At 40.6% G+C, this 22,450-nt stretch overlaps 1 protein-coding gene across 1 annotated transcript in view; it reads right to left on the reverse strand.

Moving 5' to 3' along the window:
• Positions 1-22,450, reverse strand: part of LOC121927909 (cytosolic carboxypeptidase 6-like) — an 827,289-nt gene that overhangs the window by 208,813 nt on the left and 596,026 nt on the right. Inside the window, exon 5 of the mRNA XM_042461947.1 lies at positions 17,690-17,804. Within this exon, the coding sequence (XP_042317881.1) occupies positions 17,690-17,804 (115 nt within the window). The remainder of the gene's footprint in view (positions 1-17,689; positions 17,805-22,450) is intronic.

The following is a 22,450-nucleotide window of genomic DNA, read 5'->3' on the forward strand; positions in this document are numbered from 1 at the left end:
GGTAATGAAGGCAGTAATGAAGGCTTGCAATAATGTGTTGCTAGTTTGCACTTTGATTAGAATATTTCTGGGACTGGATTAAAAAATAGGTAGAATCTGATATGGACAAAGGCTAGAAAAGTTACTTTTTGGACTACATTTCCCAGATTATTCAAGGCAGTGACCATACTGGCTGGAAATTCTGGAAGATGTTGTGCAAAAGTAATTTTACCATGTAATACCATTGGTACATGTGTGGATAATTCAATAATTATAACAGAGACGTGTCTCATATATTAAACAATATACATCTGTATTAACAACACTAAATTGTCATACCAAACATTAGAACAATTGTATATACATCTAAGACATAGTACTGTGTCCTTGCAATTGTCTCAGAAGGTCCAAAACCATATAATAAAGCTGCAGCAACTCAGTCCCATCAGTCAAAATGCACAGATCATCATGGGTACTTGCAGCAATAAGGCATGAGAATATGACATGTAGTCTTCCCAGGTAGCAGGGCAACAACTCAGTCCCATAAGTCAAAATGCACAAATCATCATTGGTACTTGCAGCAATAAGGCATGAGGACGGCTACCTCCGGAGTGTTTTAGGGCCGTTTCGACCCTTGGATGGTCTTCCTCAGCAATTCGGAGTATTCTATGTCGGATTAGGACTGGACATTATGTCATATTTCCACGTCTCCAAACAGTTTGGCTTGACTGATAAAACAATTGCTCAGTGACAAAATAAAAAATGATAAATTAGCATAGTGACCCTACATTCCTGAGATTATGGTGCTTTATCTGTAGTATGACATGTGATAATGGGAGTTACCTACCACCACTACCATGTGCAGAATTCACAGAACATTTCTACAGTTAAAACCATTGAGCAGCAGTTATAGTAGATTCATCTGCTGAGTGGAAAAGATGCCAGAGGACTAGCAAGTGGATTTGTCTGCCTTGATGCAAAGATTTGTTTTGGACTTCTTTAAGTCATTGGTTCTATGTTTAAAGAAGTGTTGTAATGTACATGAATAACAATTGGTCAAATGGACAGAAATCATGTTTGGATCATACCAGAAATGGGACTAGGCCAGGAATCAGTGGTTTTCCTTGAATATGTGTGTTTAACAGTGAAACCTATTTAGAAGGTCAGGACAGACTCAAGGGAAGTAACAGAACAGACAGCTTAGTTTGTCACTATGTTTAGGATTAGGATCATACAGCAGATGGATTGCTAAGCAAAGACTGCATACAGGGAGAAATTCAAGCAGAGACAGAGGAAGACAGGGCACATAGGCCAGGGGTAGAGAAAGTGTGACCATTAGCCACAAGTGGCTCCTAGGTTATTTTGGTGGCCTCTAAGCCCATTTTTTATTGCTTTACCCCAAAATGCTTCCAAACACCCCTAGTTATTTCTGGGTCACTTCCTGTTGGAAAAAAGACCCTAAAATCACCCAGAGAAAATGTGGAGGTTTTGTCCCTATGCTCCCAAGGTGCATTTTGCAAAAATTGAAAAACAGTTTTGGGGTATTTCAGGAGGTGTATCTCCCAACACAGCTTCTTAACTCCCAACAGTTTACCTCTCTAGTATAGACCTACAATATATTTCCAAATTTCTAGCCTTAGAGCTAAAATTAACTCCTTTTATAGCAAATTACTTTTATATCTAGTTACTTTTGATACTCATAGGGCCTGTACAGAGTGGGGCAAAGGGGTAGACAGTGGCTGTCCCTTTCTCCCCCAGATCGTGGCAGCACCAACAAAATGGCACGGCAAGGATGTGCCTGGAGGAGCACAGTGACATCCCTTGTGCGCCAGTCCATTTGGATACAGCACACAAGGCACATTGTTGTGCATGCCATCTGAACAGGTACGTGCCAATATGGTGCCTGGACAGTGCGGTAGGGCTTGAGAGCATGCAGACGCTCCGCTCTCCTGAGCCCTACTTTCAGCCCCAGGCCGGCGCAAAGCTGGGCCATAGTTTCTAACTGATTTTTTAAAAGTTATTTTTTATATTTATTTATGTATTTATTTTTGGTGCTGGCAATGGCTGTAGTTGTAATTCACTACTTTTCAATGGAACTGGGATAGGTTATCTTTCTTTTATTCATTACTGAAGCGGGTTGCTGACTCAGCTCCAAAGCACACTGCAGAAATAATCCAGTTTAAGATCACTTTAACTTCCCTGGCTCAATGCTAGGGAATTCTGGGTATTATAGTTTTGTGAGACATTTTATCTTCTCTGTCAGTGAACTCTGGTGCCACAATAAACTACAGTTCCCAATGTTACCCACGCTGCTCCCTATAAATTTTGGTATAAGTGATAGCCTATGATGACACCTAGATGAACTCTAGTTGCCTGCCTGCCATTAAGAGCCAAGTGAGAGATGTACACACCACACCTAAAGGCATAAACATTGTCATTCTAGATAGTCAAGGAAGTCGCAAATGGGATTATCATCTTGCCCGAGAAGAGAAATGTTTGCCTTCGCCGAGGCACTTACCTCTTCCCTGAGTCTGTTGCCTGAGCAGATTAAGCCGAAAAGACAATAAGACTTAGTCATCCAGGTGAAAAGCTAGTAATTAAACACCTTTGCCAGAGATGGGCCTTTTGCCCCTATAAAACCCCCAGACTTTTGCAAGGCTGTGTGCCATCTGAGAGGTCTCTACACTCCACGTCAGTCAGACCGTTGACTTGGACACTGGCATTTCTGTTCAAGCCCATGCTGCAGAAGGGACTTGTCCCGTTGCCACTCATTTCATTCGATTCTTGGAAGGAGTCTACATTCTGGTACGTATCACTCCAGTGATGTCTGAAATCCTATTCAATGCTAACATATGATTTTCCTGAGCCTTGTATGAATGTGAGTGTGTTAGCGAATTGTGTGTGTTTTTCCTTATATTAATAAATTGAACTTTACTTTACTAAGTCTGCTTTTGCTCCATTTATTGGATTCCCTGGTCTTCTCCGTATACACGACAGGAGATGACCTCGCAGGGCTGTTGTAGCCAACCCATCTCGCAATACTGAGTTAATAATAAATTCCCCTAATCGGACCCTTGGCTACATCAGGATTCTCTAGCACTGAGCCAGGGCAGTTAAAGCAGTCTCAAACTGGATTATTTCTGTAGTTTGTTTTGGACTGCAGTCTCAGCAATGGAAAAGAGAGCTGGAAGAGCCACATGGGTGGCTGGCCTCATTCTGCAGCCAACGAAGATTGTTCTGTGTAGTCTTTTACACTGCATTTTTCACAGACTTTCTAAGCTGAAATGTCTGAATTCACCCACTGGGGGAATTACAGAGCATTTCCCTGAATTTTCCAATAGGTGTAACAGATACAGTAACGTGTTGGTAATGAATAATACAGGTATGGTTGCACTGCAGAATTAATGTAGTTTGACAGTGCTTTAACTGCAATTGCTCAAAGCTATAGAATTCTGGGATTTGCAGTTTGTTGTGGCACCCGAGCTCTCTGACAGCGAAGGCTAAATTTCTCACAAAACTACAAATCCTAGAATTCTGTAGCACTGAGTCATGGCAGTAAAATAGTATCAAATGGCATTATTTCTGCAGTGCAGACTTTAATGAGAGACAGTTTGGGTGATCAGAGTAATGAGTGAAATGACTACAGGTAGTTCCTTTTGGAAAGTAACATCCCAGGCTCTCTGGGTTCATGTCAAAAGCTCATTGTTCCCTACATTATTCCCTGCTAAAAGGAAAAATAAAAATGAATATTTTCTCCAGAATCAAAGACACCAGATTCTGCCAATAACAAAAATAAAATAAAAATCTATTTTACCCTATAACACAGGAAAGCATTGTAAGAGAGATGCTTTGTGGTACTCTGTTTCTACAGCATATGGGTGGAACTGAATTTCCTAATATCGGCTCCCTATCGTTTCCCCCCAACTAATTGGGCACATTGAGAACTTCCTAAGAATAGGTCCAGCAAATGACTGCCTGGAGCATCCTCCTAGCAGGGCATTCTCTCATCAGCATTCACTGTCTCTACCAGAGTGCAAAGGAGGAGAAAGCACACTTTCCCAGGAGCATGTGAAGCAGAGATTAAAGGAAAGGGTGGGGGAAGGGGTTGACTCAAAAAGAAAGGAAAGACTCTTAACTCCACAGAAGGTTTTCTCTCTACATTCCCTCTTGCACAGTCTTCACCTAAGGACTGTGTTCCTGCCACATAAAAACAACAAGACTATGCTTCTTTATTATCTCTCCCTAGCAAGTCTTAGTATATTCTCAGTTCATTGCCAGCTGGAAGGGCTTTTGAAACAACAACAGCAGCAACAATACTGAGTGGTGATTTCAGGTTTGGATGGTATCCACCTGGGATGCCATTATTCTCCTTTTGCAACTAACCACACCATAGTAGTTTATGCTCAAAGGTTTTGGGAATTTATCTACCTGCTTATTTCATGTGTGTGGCCCTGCTGTTGTTTTTAGTTCCTTGGGAAAACCTAGGGTTTTCTCCTTCCTCCTGGGGAACAAAAATGAATTGTGTGTGTGCACGCGCACGCGCGTATCCACATGACTTTAAATTGTCTGTTGACTTTCATGGGGTTTTCTCTTTGAAGGGACGTGGTGGCTCAAGTGATTAAGACCTTAATAGTTTTGAGGCCCAGGTGCTGCATGATAGGGTGAGCTCCCATCACTAGTGCCAGCTTCTGCCAACCTAGCAGTGTGAAAGCATGCAAATATAATTAGATAAATAGATACCACTCTGGTGGGAAGGTAAACATGCTGGCCACATGATCACAGAATAGTCTCTGACAACACTGGCTCTTCGGCTTAGTAACAGAGATGAGCACTGGCCCCTATGGTTGGACACAACTTGACAGCCTTGTCAATGGAGAATACCTTTACCTTTACCTTTTTGTCTTTAATACATTACTTTGTTGGACCAAAAAAACCTGCATATACAGAAGGCTGTTTGTGCAATAAACATTTACCCAACATTCTACTCTCCCTTTGTGGGGAATCAGTGTGTTCTGCAGCAGGGGGTAAAAAACCTTCCTGAATTAGTGGTTATGAGACAGGAGAGCCAGGAAAAAATACAAAATTGAAAATGAGCTTCTCAAGGGTCTGCCAACTGTGGTTTGTTTAGTGTGATATCCAAAGTGGGATCTCTGTCTTGTTCCTCTCCCAACAAGCCAAAACCTTGGGATCCTGGTGTAGACATTGTGCTAAACAAACCACAGACAAAAATTTCCTGGTTTGTGTCACTGCTTTCACTTGCAATCTGAGCCAAGCACGAGTGATCAAACATTTTAGGAGTATGCCAATAAAATGTAAAACTGTAGCATAAATGTTGCTGTATACCCCCCCCCCCCCCAAACTCCCATGCTGTAATAACCTTGCTTTCAGGATGAAAGCTCAAAATTTACACTATTAATGTAAGCTATCTAATCCTATTATTCTAAGTTTCCCTTTAGACTTTTCATGACATGGGTGACAACAACTCAGTAAAAATATTAAAGGGAAATTGTGTTATTCCTTTTCTGGGGCTACATCATCAAAACACATTTCTGCAAATCAGAAATAAGTTGAGGTGAAATAAATTGTCTGAATAACCAGAATGACTGTTGGGATATAGCAAATTCGCATGCTGAGACCTTCTAGTAATGCATGTCTATGGTTTTTATTGCCCCCTACTCATTGCCCCTCCTCATTTCCTGTTTACCATGAGGACACCTAAGAAGAAAGCAAGGATGACTCACCATTACTAAATCTCTTACTTACTAATCAGCATGTCTATGTCCGGAGCTGAAAAGAGGCTGAGGGAGCATCTTTCTTAAGATGCATGGAGACTACCTTTTCTACCTCATTTTTCTTGCAACATGAAGCTAGACCTGTGTATCTTTTCATACACATGATTTTGTAAGTAAACTTATTTTCTTTTTCACTTTTAACCAAGTGAGTGTGTGTTTTTATTGGGGACACTGGGGACTGGGAGAGAAAGGAGTGGAGCTAGTTAAATGTTTTCCTGCTCGCCCCATTTTTCTGCTGTGTGAGCTTTGAGATTAAAACAATCTTGCTTACTTTCCTGAGTTTCTAACGATCCTCAAGAAAGAACTACATTTCCCAACAATGACTAAAAATAAATTTCCTGAGAGAATGAAGTAGTGGCAAAGGTAATTGTTTAGGGTACATTTTGAAGAGCAGGTGTTCATCATCACAGTCCCCACAGCAATGTATGTTTCCAAAGAGAACTCAAATTTGCAGGCTGTTGTGCCAAGCCATATTAACAGAACAATTCTGGCAGCTTTCTTTCATCTCTCCTCGGCACAGGACTTTTGTAAAGCTGGTGAGTCTTAATTGCTAATTCAAGACCAAACCACCCTCCCATCCATCCGACTTCCTCCCCACAAAGCTTATCTCTCTTGCTTATTGAACTCTACTACTTCCTTTCTTTTCCCTCCTTCATCTTTCTTCATGACTTTCACCACACCTTAAAGGCAGGTAGCAGACTTGTTTCTCACAAACTGGGCAGAATAGTCACCACACATTTCATTTCATATCTTGGCTTCTTTGAAGCCTAGAGACTTAGACTTTTACAAAATGAAAGCTTGGAATCTGGGTCAGATAATGAAATAAAAGGGGACTGAGAGGTTAAACAAACCACTCCTTTGGACCAGCCTGCTACTGCCCCTTTCAGTGCCAGATTGGGGCCACAACAATACATGCTGCAGCCCCTATCTGGCAATTCTGTGGAACAAAAAGGAGCCTCAAAAAGCAGCTCCTTTTTGCACTGCAGAAAGCTTACTTTTCCTGCTGTGGCGGTGGCACATTCTGGCACTGCGTCATCTGGACACAAAGCCGAAGGAGCACCATGACGCCACCTGCTGTGTGGTTTGGCATATGTGGCGGTGCTGGCAAGACCATGTTGGGGAGTGCGTCATGTGGACACCGTGCCCCAAATTTGCCCTGAGGCTAGCATATAACACCAGTCTGTACAGCCTCTCAGTGGCATGCATAGAATCTAGATAAACCCCAGCCAGCTGGATGGTATGGCAACTCCAAGCTCAGCTCAAAGAGGAGAGTGTCAGATGATGCTGCCATTCCTGTTACTAAACTGCCCTGGTGCTCCACCCTATTAGCATACTGGTAGCATCAACCCCAAACCACCAGACAACTTCTCCCAATAGTTTCACATAGCTCAGCTTGTACCTCAGATCACTCTGTCAGAAATGACAAAATAGAATTGTTATAAAAGCTACAATTGCCCAATGGGTCTTTCCGAAACAGTCACTACACTGTTCTCACCTACCATAAAGGTGTTAAAAATGTCTATCTTTCAGGAAAAAGTGGTAACCCTAATTCAGTAGTAAAATGCTTGACAACACAATGAGTTAAACTCATACTTTCAAAGCTAAGCACTCAAAGTCCTGGATGTCTTATTTTGTTTTTTCCTCCATTCATCTTATACTGAAAACAAAAGAGTAACATCCAAGAGCTTTCCATTCTAAATATGAAGAAATTTGCAAATTGTAGCAAATTCATCAAAAGTAAATTGAAACAAAAAAAATTACTCAACTGAAGTATCCAAATTCAACAGGAAAAGATATTGCCAGACAGAAAGGGCCCTGTTGTACCTTGCTGTCACATTGATGGTAAAGATGAGGAGCTTCTCAGAAATACTATAGTAGATATAATTTTGTTCCAACCTATGAAGAAATTTGCAAATCTTTGTAATTGCTTATAAAACTGAACTGAAATCCCCACCCTTCCCTACTTCGAAAGCACTGCTCAGCAATCTTTTCAACACCAATGTTTCTGTGTCCCCAACTAGTACACAAAGATATAAGTGGGGAGACGTTTCCCTACCTACATCAGCTGAGGCACTATAAAGATGTTTCAGGTTTGAAATGTGACAAATCTGCATGCCATAATTAACAGCTGTGTGTTACCTGTACAATGATTATCACTGTCACAGCCAATAAGTGAGTAATGAAAGAATGTGGGACACAGTACAGTAGCTGCTAGCTGCTGATTCACAGACTACAGAGTTTTCAGAAGGAGTATAGACATCTTTTGTGGTTGCCTTGTCACCACATTTCAAGAATGCTGCAGCAGAGATCTGCCAGTATTAAAAAACATATTCCCTTCCATGCCATCTTGGGGTCTCTCATCTCAGGAAGGTGAGAATGACAAATTGGAACTAATCTAAGCTGAAGATGGCACCATTACAGCCGCCTTCCCTGCAGGAACAGATTTCACTGGTTCAGCTACATGGTGACAAGTTTAGAGCAAGCTCAGGATAAAGGAAAGTTCAGCCCAGGCCCCAGGATATGCAGCTTTTAAATCAAGAATACTGTATTGTGTTTCCTTGGCCTGTCTATTGCTGCCGTAGGTATTGCCATATATCCACAAGGTGTGAATGCCTAACTGCTGGGAAATATTGTGAAACCTAAAATTTGAAGAAGGAAAAATATCTCTTTTCTTCCTCAAATATTTAGGCATTGAGAATAATGGACCACTATTTATTTGAGCATTTCAGAGACAGAAAACCTCTTATCAGTTAGATTAGAATCTATTTCCATAATTATGTTGAAATAATTCCATAATTATGTGAAAACAATCTTTGTTATGGGAATATGGCATTGTTTTTTTTTACTTTTATTTTTTTTATCCATTCATTTGCTCCAGTTCTTACCCAGACACTGTGTATATGTTTTGTCTCTAAGTAAGCCCCATATAGCTTTATTTTCTGTACACCGTGATATATACTTAATTACCCTGGATGGAAATAATTTAGTAAAAGAAGCAAGGCTCCACTCAGCTTCCTCTAGAGCAGGTTTTCAGACTTCATGGAGTGCCACAGGGGGAGAGGAGGAAAGTCCCATTACACTACCCAATATCTGATATTATAACCTTGGAGTTAGGCTAAAATTTTATTTATTTATTTATTTATTTATTTATTTACTGTATTTATACCCCGCTCTTCAGCTACAAAGGCTCTCAGAGAGGCGTACAGATAGTTAATCACACAAATCTCTGCAGTTAGAATTTTCAAAGAATATATATATTTAAATAATATATCCAGATTATTATGGTCCAGAACCACAAAGGGCCTTCAGATTACTGACACTAGTAATTTTCCATTCTCTGTTGTTGTTTTCAAAACTACCATACTTGCTTTTGCTATGCCAAAAGGCATATGTACAAGTCGTTTGATTATAAATACAGGTATTTTATTGTCATCCAGCTTTGAAAACACAAGCAAACACACCAAAGGAGTTTGCAACTGTAAATTTTCCATCAGAAAAATCTACTATTCCTCTTCCATAAACAATCATCCTAAAAAATTGGTTCTGCACTACAACAGTAAGTTAGCAGCTGTGTTATTAAACTCTTGTCTTCTAGATTTTCTAATGCTGGGAAATCCCTACAAAATCCCAGGGTTTTTATTCCATTTTTTGAACAACTGTATATTGGTATCAGCCATTTCTCAGTATTACAAACACCACTGCTCATTATCTTTGGATCCTTTGACACTACACGATTATAGTAGTATGATTCCATTTTAACTGTCATTGATGCATCCTACGGAGTTTGTAGTCTTGTTTGACACAAGTATTTTTTGGCTAAGATTTCCAAATCCCTAAAATGCAAATCTCAGAATTCCACAGGATAGACCCATGAAGTGGAATCATAGCACTATAATTGTGTGATGTGAAGGGGTCTTTATTACCTTAGATAGCATGTGGACCAAACAAAAGAAATTATTTATATATGTGGAAACAGAAAAAAAAAATCCTGATAATGTTCATTTCTTCTGTTTTAGGTAATCTCTCCAAATATAATGCCAGAGGATTACAAGGCAAGCAGAAGAATATATTCAGGATCAAAAGTATAGGATGGAAAGAACCGCCATTCTGCTCCTATTATAGGAGGACCTGGTAGACAAGATAAATGACTGAGGAGACCATAGTGAAATCTTGTTTTCAGTATAGGAAAATTATTCTGGTTTGCCATTCAACAATTAATGACACTGATAAGAATACAGGAAGCTGCCCTTTTCTTAGAACATTAGTCCATGTAGTGCAAGACTGTCAATTTTTACTGGAGGTGTTTTTGGATACTTTCCAAGCTGTGCCTGAGATTTCTAGTGTTCCTTTGCCATCCTCAATCCTGCTAAGCTTCTTGGCACCTGCAGCAGGTCCAGGTGGTAATTATCTGCCCTTGAGACTGCACAGAGTGCCAATATTAGCCCCCCTCCAAACACACACACACACACACACAGAGAGAGAGAGAGAGAGAGAGAGAGAAAGGGGTGTTTTGATGTAAAAATCATGGAGGGCTATATTAAAAAGTGCAAATGAAATATATATATATATATATATATATATATATGTATGTATGTATATGTATGTATAATATTCAACTGTAGTTGAATATTAAAAAAAGTAATGACCACATATGATTTATATAACTTTAATGTAGATAATGAAGGCATAAAAATAGTTAAACATTTGTTTTTCATTTGGCCCATTCATTAATCAAATTGAAACTGTACTCAAGAAATAAAAAGACAAACAGTTGGAAGAGCAGCTATGAAGGAACTAAATAAGATCCTCAAGTGGAATGATACATAATTCCATATCAAACATAGGATCATCTATCCCGTGGAATTTCTGATTTTTTTCATATAGTTGTGAAAGCTGTACTATGAAGAAAGGCGACATTAAGAAAATCAATTCATTTAAAAGGTGATGCTAAAGGAGAGTTCTGTGAATACCACAGACTGCCAGAAAAATAAATGGGTCTGTAGAGAGCTGGAGAAGGAGGTGCGGGTTGAGTGGGCGAGGAGGGAAGGAGACAGGCGAGGGGATCTGGGGGAAGAAGGAAGGGATAGGAGAAGGGAGTTAACACAGCTGGAGGCCAGTTGGGAGGCAGCTAACCCAACTCCTCAGTTGGGGGAGGGGCCAGAGACCCGTTTTAAGGAGGATGGAGAGGCGTCTGAGGGGAGGAGACGATGCGGAACAAGGGGATGCAGTGAGGCTGGCGGAAGAAGGAGAGGAGAGGACTACGAGGGCCCAGGGCGGCTGCCTTACGCCTCTCGTCTTCCTTTGGCAACTTACAAGTAGGTCCCCACCACATAGCCCATCCAGCCAGTCCTCACTGGGAAGGAGTGCCGAGGGGAGAACCTTACAACCCAGACGCCGGGCGGACCACTCCCAGTCTGCCGGGAGAAGAGGTCACTTGGTGGGAAAGGAGGGAAGGGCCACGTAGGCAGGAACTGTGGGCCCAAGAGAGAGAACAAGCCACAATAGAACAAGCCGAAAGGTCTTTTGGACTCTGGTGAGTGGGAGCTCCGGAGGAAAGTGAGCCCTAGTGGGACGCAGACTGAGAGACGCCAAGGAAGCGCCAGTGAGGCAACTGGCGCCCGGGTCTTAGAGTTGTTGGACTTTCATTTCTTTCATCTGGATTGCAGCCTAACAGAAGTTATTAAAGTTTAGTTTCGTTGTTTAAGCATCTTCCACTGACTCATATGTTGTTTGTTTCCAGACCCTGGGATTCCATGGAACCTAAAGGCAGCCTTCCCAAGGCTGGGCCCCCGGCTTCGCCCACAGGGTCCAAGAGTAAATCAATCCTTAACTCTCATTAGAAGACAATATGACTAAAATGAAACTGTCACACATTAGATATTTCATAAGATGACATGACTTATTAGAGAATATTGTAATGCTTGGTAAAATGGGAGTCAATAGGAAAAGTGGAAGACGTTACTACAGGTGGATTGATCCAATCAAGGATGCCACAGTTCTCCTGAATATGTGCCCACAAACACCCTCTATGGAGTGTAAGGGGCATCTGTGCCACTTTTGGGGGCTCCTTGGGCCATTTTGTCAGCTAATAATTATATTTGGGCAAGGCCAACTCCCAATGCAGTCTGGGTAAAAATCACTCAGCTACAGCCAAAAACAATATATAAAGCCAAGAATTAAAAAAAAAAACCCACAAAAAACTAATCACAGACAGCTGATTTGTCTAACGTTCCTGGAGGCTTTTATCTTCAGTTATAATATATAGACGATACACACACACACACACACACACACATGCACACACACACACCTCTGACTTATAACCAACTTCAAAGTCTTTTTAACACCTTGCCACCCTACCTGATGATCCAAACCTAGTCCACACATACACACAACAATAACCACCACTTCTGCTTCAGTCATAACTCTCAACCAACCAAACATTCCAACTATCATCTGTTAATCAAAATATTTTTCTGTTGTTTAAAGACATAGCCATCCACAGTTGCCCACCCTTGCTGTAAATCAAAGTTGAGTTGGTGGAAAATAAAACTACCACCAAAGTGTAGGGTGCACTTCCAGCCTATTTAGAAAATGGATTGTTGCTCCTGGAATTCACCCTCCCCACTTTTTTGAGCCACTGTTGTACTTCAGCGATATCAAGTGGTCCCAGGCCTGCACAATTCCCATCATTATCCAAAAACTACCCAAAAGGGGATGAGAATTAACTTGTCACAAATAGCTACTAGTATGTTATTCAGGTAAGGTATCTTTCTTCGCCAAATTATCTAGAAAAATCCTGTCTTAATTACTTAGTGGGTCACCCTGAAACTACAAGTTTTGGAACTCTGATTTCAAATGGACCTGATAAAAACTCATTCAGTAAACTTCAACAAATGAAACACTTGCAGGAAATTATTCAACAGCTATGGAGTATTCACATTATCAAGATTTCAATATCTTCCCTCCATTAATAGGTAGCATTCTGCTTACTATATTCATTTTATGTTATTAGTTACATTAGGCATTTTTGTAAATGATGTGGTAAAATGTAAGCAAATTCAGTTCTTTTTCGTCCACCTCATTAGCCATCCTTTTAGTTCAGAATGGCTGCATTTCCATTATCTGATGAAAAGGCTAAAATTATAACTTTCTATCAGTTTGGCAATTAAGATAGGGAGCATAATTTTCTTTCTGTAATACCTAGCTGCTCAAGGGGTATAGAAAATGATGGGCCAAATGTGTTTGATGAATACAGAGAACTTCACTTGCAGTTCACCAATAGTGATCACAATCCAGAAAGTCCTAAAGAATGGCAGAATGCATGCAGGTAAAGAAAGCAGCTTGTTTGGAACTGCAAATATTGATATAACATATCGTTTTCTATCTTCATTCCTACCAAGCAGTAAAATGGCCCTCAAGAGAATCAATGCCTTCTCAGCAGCATTTGAGTATTTCTGATAGTAAGCAACTTTACTAAAAGGATTTGTCTCAGAAACAGAGCTTATTATTTTTAAGGTGAATTAATATAACAATATACTGAAGCCATCTATAACTAAGCAGGAGTAGAATGATGCTCTGACTCCTAGAGTATTATCCTATCTCTGGTGAGTTATGGATGATGTCACCATATCATTATATTCATTCTTCTTAGAAGTAACATACCTAGCACTGCTGTAAGAATCTCCTCATTGCAAACTAAGCATTATGACACTTCAAAATGGATGTCTGGAAATTATTTACAGCAACTGCTTTCGAGCATATTGAAACTTTGTGTATGTGTAAAGGTTTCTGGCCAATCTTTCTCCCTATTTGGAAGTGAAAGATCAGTGTATTTCACTGCAATTGTGTTTCTCACGTGCCCTTATCTTTTATCGTTCTGTTCCATTTCTTCATTGCACAGATTGTTGTTGCTTTAAAAAGCACAGAAAAATTCACATGACTATGTATTTTTGACTGTTGCATACACAGTGCACCCACTCCATACACTGGTGCATCATATGCGGCTTCCTGTTTATGCAAAAGCTGCACGACAATCTAAAGAATGGCATGTGTGCCTGTGATGCATGCACACTGCGACACCATGAGAACGAGTGCCATTATATTGAATGGGGCTTGAGCATAGGCAGAATTTGCTGTACGCTGCGGGGTCCGGAACGAAATGCAAGAACAGAGTAAAGAGGAGAATGGTGTAATTAACCATGTTATTGGGTGACTCAACATGGAGAAGCAAATGTGCAGTTGAAATTGCATAAATACTGAGGTAATCCTGTCTTACCTCAAGAATTTCTGGTATCATTTTGGTGGGCGTTCCTCTCTCCCACCTTGGCCTCTTGGTGGGTCTTCCTCTCTCTCATCTTGGCCCTTTAGTTTCTGTACAACACTTAGCAGCCAAGGTCATTTTCTCTGCCTGTTGTTTTGATCATATCACTCCCTTATTGTTATCCCTTTACTGGCTCCCTATTCCTTTTAAAGCTTTTCATAGCTCCCTCTTAATGGTCAGCGCTCGTCTCTTCCTATCACCTATCTCCTAACTCAGCCGAAGATCTTCTCCTCCGTTGCTGGAATTTGGCTCTTCTCCCATGCTGCTCCCCATGCTTGGATTTTTCTCCCTACCCAACTGGAACTGTTACTTCCTTGGCCAGTTTTAAAGCTAAGTTGAAGACAATTTTGTTTATGGAGGCATTCCATGTCACTGACTGTTAATTTCTCATGCTGCTTATGTTTTGATTGTGTGCTTTCCGTATTATTTTAGAGATGTTTTGATTTTGTAATATTGATGTTTTAGAACATTTGACAGGTTTTTATTCTTATTTCATTTTGATTTCTGTTATGAAAAGCACCATGCAAATCCTATAGTGCTGTATAAATAAATGTTAACAACAACAACAACAACAACAACAGGCCCTCTGTTCTGGTAGTCAAGGTCTGCTGTCTCAGCCCAGGATTTTCTCTGCCCCGTCCCAGATTTCTCATGCATATTTCACTGGGTGGCACCTCAGACTGGGGTGAACACCTGGTAGGGCAATCACTCTTGTTCATCAGAAAACTCTTGCGGCTGCCCCTCTAGCTAGCCATCCATCGACTGTGACCTCTGGTGGGTGTGGGGTGCTGCTACCCAGCAGCTACTTCCAGATCTGGTAGGGCTGCTGAGTGAGTAGGAAAAAAACCTGCTGGGTGGAGGTATCAGCCCATCCCTACCAGTAGCCACTGGTGGGAAAGGCCTGTCTTCCAGGTCTGACAGGCTTACTGGCCAGGTGGTAAAATGAATCACCTCTCATTCCCACTCACCCAGCAGCACCACCAGACTTGGAAAAAGCTGCCAGGTGGCAGCAGCACCCCACCCACACTGCAGCAGAGGCAGCCTGGCTTGAAGAAGGTATTATCAGGAAGCCTGGAGGTGATAGAATGGGGTACCACACTTGGGTGGCACCAACTGTAGTAATGCCACTGCCTGAACGCTATGAAGTCTTCCTCCTTGCCACCGTACCTGATGACCCTCCAATCAGCACCTGGCCCTCCCTCTCCATCCCACTTGTTCCACCTGTGCAGTGGTTGCTGCTGTTGCTACAACCCTTCCTTGTTCCTGCCTGCTGCCCTTTTCTATCTCCTGCCCATTTGCACAGCAAGGGTAGAAACCACTGCCCCATCTCCCACTTGTCTGCTCACATGGTAGCTACTATTTCTTCTTGACATCATAAGCTTCAGAATCATACCAATGTTTCTCAAAAAGAACAGGGAGGCAGTGGGCAAGGGACTCTAAAATAAGAGCAGCAGCTACCCCTCTCCTCCCACATCAGGCAGCAGCAGAACATGCACCACTATCAATGACAGTTAATGTTAAAAATTTGTTGGTCTTTAAAGTACCACAAGGCTCTTGCTGTTTTTCTTGCAACACAGAAACAAGACTACCTCTCCAAAAAGTCAGAAAGATGCTCATTTGAGTATCTGTGTACCTCTCCAAGAGGAAGGAAGGAAGGAAGGAAGGAAGGAAGGAAGGAAGGAAGGATAGATGATAGATAGACAACAGATCAATTGATTAAACAAGTGAAAATCCAGGATGGTACACCTGTATTCTCCCATAAACACTATCCTCCCGTATTTTATTTCCACTTGTTACAACAAATCCATCCTTCATCCCTGTGCACCTCATTGTTACTGCTTTGCTGACAAACTACGAGTTATATTGCAATAGGAAATGGGATTCATTCCTAATAAATACAAGTATAGAGATCTTCTGTTCCTATATTCTTTATGCCTGAAACACACAGGCCAAATAAAGTGGCTTCTGGCTGCTTTGGGAAACAACGTATGCCCCCAAAGCAGCTTGAAGCTGCTCCTGTGCTGCCAGAAACAGTCCAATGCTGCCTCAAAAAGGAGTCTGTTTAAACTGACTCCTGGATAGCAGCTTGGAAGCATAGGTGGCGGCCCGCTTTGGGAGCGGGCCATGAGGTCACTGCAGTTCTGGTGCAATCAAGGCTGGAGTGGCCAGAGGGCACTCTTTCCAAGCTATGTGCTTTGGCCCTTAGTCTAAGATGCTTTTAACTTAGTAGGTAAGTCATATCTTTGAATAAAGGGTCTGTGCCACACATGCTTCTCAGATATAGGTTGGGATATAAATAGTTTATTAAAGAAACAAGTAAATAATAAATGTCATATATCTAAGACAAGAAAATGTGAAATTAGTCCTTCCAAACTGACTTCATTTCTTTATTATTTAAAATTCTAGTTATCAGCAATCTAAGATCCAAAGTAAGCATTTACCTTACTTCAGTAAGCTTCTATAGATGCTGATTGATGTATAGATGATATATATCTATCATCTCTTTATCTATCAACTATATATCATCTTTTCTAGCTTTTTCTCATTTCCTTCTTTCCACCTGCTCTCAACCTGGTTCTTTTCTCTTGATATCTGAGCAGTAAAATCTTTACTTTCTGGAATCCCAGTAAAGATTACAAAGTCTGTGGCAGCAAATAAAGCAGAGTCCATGGCATCCTGAATTCTTATTCATTTCTATGTCTTGCTCTCGCTATTTTTCTGCTATTTTCTGGTACCTTGTAAGAATTCACCTCTATTCTTTGCAAACACACTAAGCCTAAGTTGAAGCATTTTTCCTGGGAGAGGATCAGTTCACACTTCAGTGATACTGTGATACTTCACTCATTAGTTAATCCAGGTTGTGTATTCCTTATCTGAAAATCTGAAAATCTGAAATATTCCAAAATCTGAAATGGGTGGCTGAGATTGCTTTCTGATGGTTTAATGTGCACAAACTTTTTTTCATGTACACATATATTAAAATATCATACAATATCACCTTAAGTGTATAAGTATAAGGTGTATACGAAACGTAAATGAATTTTATGTTACATGGGTCCAGTGACATAGCCAAGGGGGGGGGGGATCCGTGGGGTCTGGATCCCCCTTCTGTTAATTCACATTAGTACAATGAATGATGCGCACACCCGTGGCATTCCTGCACCACCACACCACCGCTCCACCACACCCAAGCCCCCCCTTCCCAAAATCCTGGCTACATCCCTGATGGGTTCCATCTCCAAGATGTCTCATTAAATATATGCAAATATTCCAAAATATAAAAGAATCTGAAATCCAAAACAGTTCTGTTCCCAAGCATTTCAGATAAGGGATACTCAACCTGTACTTAAATACTGTAGTAAGTTCTTTCTTGAAAAATAATGAGGTTTGTAGCCTACTTTAATTTCCAGAAGAGTTAGGGATTTACTTTTTGAAAGAAAGAAAGAAGATAATCTGTGCCACCTAATGATCCAAATAGATACCAGATACAATGCCTCATCTCAATATGATCCAGCTATTCCAGTCATATGGCAACCTTTCCACAGGCTCCTAACTTGCAAACAGACATACAGAGTCATATATTATATGTCCATACCTGTAATTACCAAGGTAAACGCCATCTGGATTAAGCATAGGCGCAATCTTGAAGACCAAATGATCTCTTAGCACTTTGGCAATTGGATGCGGGCTCACAAGAAAATCAATGATACCTAGAGGAAATAAGAGAGAAAATGATAAATGTCACTTACTATGAAACAGAAAAATCACAGTATATTTTACAAAATATATTTATGTCCAGAATACAGTTAATAATTTACTGTTTACTGAACTGCAGAAAAGTGAAAGTCAAATTAAATAAGAACATAATCTTCATATACCATAATGTTTATACAGTGCTACTGGTATGAAGTCCTGAGTAACTGATCCATTTGAAATCTGTAATTTCCTCATTAAATAACACATTTGATTTTAATTCAAGACCAAACTTCCTTATTACATTTGTAAAATAAGGAATTGTGATGGATCTCCTCTCCAACCGGCTCTGCAGTTCCAAATCCCTGAGCTTCAGTCACTCACCTTGCCCCTCAAGATCCCTCCCTAGATTGGATACTTGGGCCTCAAGGTGATCCATGTATAGACCAGTGGATGTGTTTATTCAGTGTTTTTGCTGTGATAAGCATGATGAGACTCTTTATCAAAACTTAACATGAACAGCCAGACGCAGTTGTAAATAATAACAACAAGTGGAAGTTTATTGACACAAAATTAAATCACACATTAACACCCGAACTATGTAATTATTCACAGCTAACCTAAACCCTGTTCAATTCCTCGCCCCCGGCTGACTTTCTATCTTTGTTACAGCTTTTCCTTACCTCTATGCTATCTTTCCCCTATCTCTTTGGAATCTTTTCCCTATCTCTATGCCACCCCCACCCCCACCCCTACCCCCCATCTGTCCTGTTTATGTAACCTTTATTCCCTGAGCTGGCACCAACCAGGCTGGCACCAACTAGGCTTGCTCTGCTCCATCACAATAATATGGAGGGAGGTTGTAAAGGACTTAAAACCAGCCCATGCTTTATTTTTTTTCAACATCCTCAAATCTTTTTTAAAAAGAAGAAACTAACAAGATTTATTTCTACTAATAAGATTTATTTTGCACTTAGGTTTTCATGGACTGCAGAAGTGAGCAGATGCTTTGCGGGTGCCATTGGTCACTTGGGAAAGCAAGAAGCCCACATCCACATCTTTCCCACACCTGTGCCTTATAGAACACCCTTTCCAGGGAAGTAAAGGAAAGCCTATTATATGAAAAACATAAAATCAGAATGACAAAGTCTTCTGAAATACAAAGCAAGGTAATTTCCTGTTCCATTTCCAAAATGGATTGGTGTGGACTGACTAGATGCCTGAGAGATCCTTCTTTCTCTCCTTCTTTTATAATATAGTCAACATTTGGTGTAAAACTAATATACACTCTATGAAAAAACATTAAGAAGTCATTTGGCAGAGCTGCAGCACATGGCAATGAAAAACTGTCCAGTTTTGACATAGCAAGTGCAAGTATTTAACACAACAAATTTAAGGTAAAAATATAAATGGAAACCATTTCTGAGGACCCTCTGTCAGGTAAGGCTAATACAATGGATGCACCACTGCACAGGGACTCATACACCATTTCTATGCTTCCTTCTGTTCTAAGAGCTGGGTATACTTCTGTGGTATTTCAACTGTATTTTCCAAATTTTGGTCCCATTTTATTCTCAGAACAATATTGGCTTTACTTCACAGCTCTTTCAGAAAGTAAATTATAATTCACACACAGGTGTGTCCTTTCTTGGGTGAGTCTGTTCTTGAGGTTACGCTATGTCATCATCCTTAGAACATCTCCGGTGGGCACAAACTTTGTGGTTGCTGGATATATTAGTTTTCATTACTAGAACCTTGAGTTAACCCGGTGCAACTTAGTTGGGGAAAAGCTACACCGTTGTTGGGGTAGGGTTTTGTTTTGTATTTAAATACCAATAGCTAGGAGAGCTCAAACGTGGTCAGAGAAAGCTTGGAGGAGGAATTTGTCTCTCCCTGCCCCTTTCACATGCTGCAGTCTTCTGAAACTGGCATTTCATTTGATAGAAAATCTCCCACTGGCAGGAGTACAAACAGGATTGTAGTGTAGCCATCATTCAGATTGCATCTTTTCCCCCCCTCTGTCCTCCATTTCAAGAGTCTAATTTGTGTTGTTGAGAGATAAACAGCAGCTTGCTTTTCTACTGCAAATAGGCCAGAGATCTACCATTGATTACAAACTGCCTACTACCCATGCTTGTAATATATTATTTCTATAAGTATGTAAAAGCAGATCTACTGAAATCAATAGGACTTAAGTTAGTCATGAATTCCAAACCAGTACATTTCTCCCTTTAAGGACTAACAAATGCTGAGAAAATACTAAGCTTTAAACAAGGGGGGGATGCTTAGAAGTCAGGGGAATAGACTTTTTTTTTTCTAAAGGAAATACAGGTTAAAAACCCCTCACCACAATGTGGTACCTCAACTGAATCTAATCTTAAAATGTTTACAGCAAAAGTCAAAGGCAAATATCAGCCTTAAAGCCAAGAGAAGAAAATCTCTATTGATCATCGTAACAAAGATGCAAATGAAATCTGCCTTATGTATGTATTCATATCCTACCATAAAATCATGATGAGGACTCAGCCAATCAATAAAATTACCTCAAAGCTTTTGTTCAGATGAAAATGATGGTCTCTAGATCAATAAGGATTGAAATAAAAATGCACTGGAGTTTTTAAAAGCCAAGAGAACTTGCTCCTTATGTTAATAAATCAATGCAACCCCAAATTTACATCTTCTACATTCAGCAAAAGACATATCTTATATTTCCTTAGACCAAGGTTAAGAACCTGGCAGAAACCAAATCAATTTAATATAATTTACTTGAAGGAAGAGACTGGATACAACAGATGCCTTAATTTATTTGTTGGTCTTTGTATTAAAATAACAGTTTACTGGTAAACAGGAAGACTAATGATGCCAGTCACCCTGTTAGTGGCACATAATTGCTTAATTTGTCCACTAATTGACCTATGCTACTCTTGAGGCATTGGACCGTGTTGCAGTGTTGGAAGAAAACAAGACCACTATAATGTTACCTCTGAGAATGACTTCTGGAAATGGAACTACTTGTTGCAAAATATTTTCTCTTCACAGATGAGCAGATTAATTGGCCTGCCAATTAGTATGCTATTAAAGAAAATAACTGTTTTCCCATAGATTTGTTTGGATTTTGGAACCATTACTTAGCTTTGGATCAAACAGAGCAATCCAAATCTAATCAACCAAGTCAAACATGAACTATAAATAACTTCTTTTGAGGGACCAAGAAATGAAAAAGATTTTTCCATTAGTAAAGATAAGTGGCTTGAAACCAGGATTTAGTTCTGGATTTGGACACACTGGTAGTTAGCCTTGTCATGTCAGCAGGTTGGAGCAACCTGTTTCTATGGATGGAGACATGAATGGAGGAATAGATGGAGGCAGAAATTGGTATGTAAATGGAGGGGTGGGAGAGAGAAGGCGCCATTAGGACTTTGCTTCAAGCAGCAAAATGTCTCAGTGCCAGTAGGGCACTGATACATATACAAAACATTGGCGCTTTACAGACCGCCCAAAAGGGTGGTCTGGAAAGCACCTTCATTTGCTGCATGGAGGAGCCTCAGTGGCCAAACCGCATGGCTCCTCTGCACAGCAAAAAAGAAACTGCAAAATGCAGCTTCTTCTTGCAGCGCACTAATGACGCCACAAGGCGCCAATGGCACACTCGCGACATCATTAGCGCAGCGTGATGTGCGGACGCTAAGCATCCGCTAAGTCAAGATGGCGGTGCCCGTGTAGAACGGGCGCTGCCATTTTGTACGCACCGAGCGTGTACTAGGGTTAGGGACATCCGGAAAGGATGCCCCTTTCTAACCCTAGTACGTGCTCAGCACATACTAGGGTGCCCATTTGTAACGGGCCATTGATATCTCTAAAAGCCTCCCCACTTATTTCCAAAGAAGATAGATTATACATATCAGGACATTCCTTTCTGAGCACATACACCTCTCCTTTATATTTCCTATATAAATGTTTTAAGCCAGAACTCTGTTTTTAAGATTATCTTTGGTGTTTTCTCTCCCCCACCCCAATTTTTTAATTGTTTTGACGTTGAAGTTACCTTGGGAGCTTTTTCTGGTCAAAAAGGTGATTCAGAAAAGATTTTGTATATTAAAAAAATATATAATTATATATAATTTTATAAATAGATAAACAGGACTGAATGAAAATCTGCACATATGCAAATTAACTTTGTGCACATGTAAAAATATAGATCAGGTACAACCCCCCCTCCCCCAGTCCACTAAGGGGCTCTTCAGATCAGCCATTAAGACCAGGCAGAGTCGGGGCGTCACACCCACAAGATGAATGCCCTGACTTCGCCCCAGGACACCATGACGCCGCGTGCTGCTCCACACGGTGCACGGCACCATGGCACTCCTCTGGCGCTGCGTCCATACGATGCAGCATTGAAGGAGCACTATATAGCCACAGTGGCGCAGCTATCACACCCTGGAAAGGCTGGGTTGGGGCCATGGTGTGCAGTTGCTATGGCCCAATCTGGCTAGGAAAGGGGTACAGCCCCTAAGTCTTTTTTCATTGGAGGATTTTAGAGCGATTTTACAACAAACCAATGGAAATTAAAAAAAAAGTTATGCCTTACCTTCTTAAGTTTGAATCATGCAGGATCTATTATGGACAATCACTATCTTTTTCATTCATTACTTTTATATACAGA

This window comes from Sceloporus undulatus, chromosome 4, assembly GCF_019175285.1.
Source record: "Sceloporus undulatus isolate JIND9_A2432 ecotype Alabama chromosome 4, SceUnd_v1.1, whole genome shotgun sequence".
Lineage (NCBI taxonomy): Eukaryota > Metazoa > Chordata > Lepidosauria > Squamata > Phrynosomatidae > Sceloporus > Sceloporus undulatus.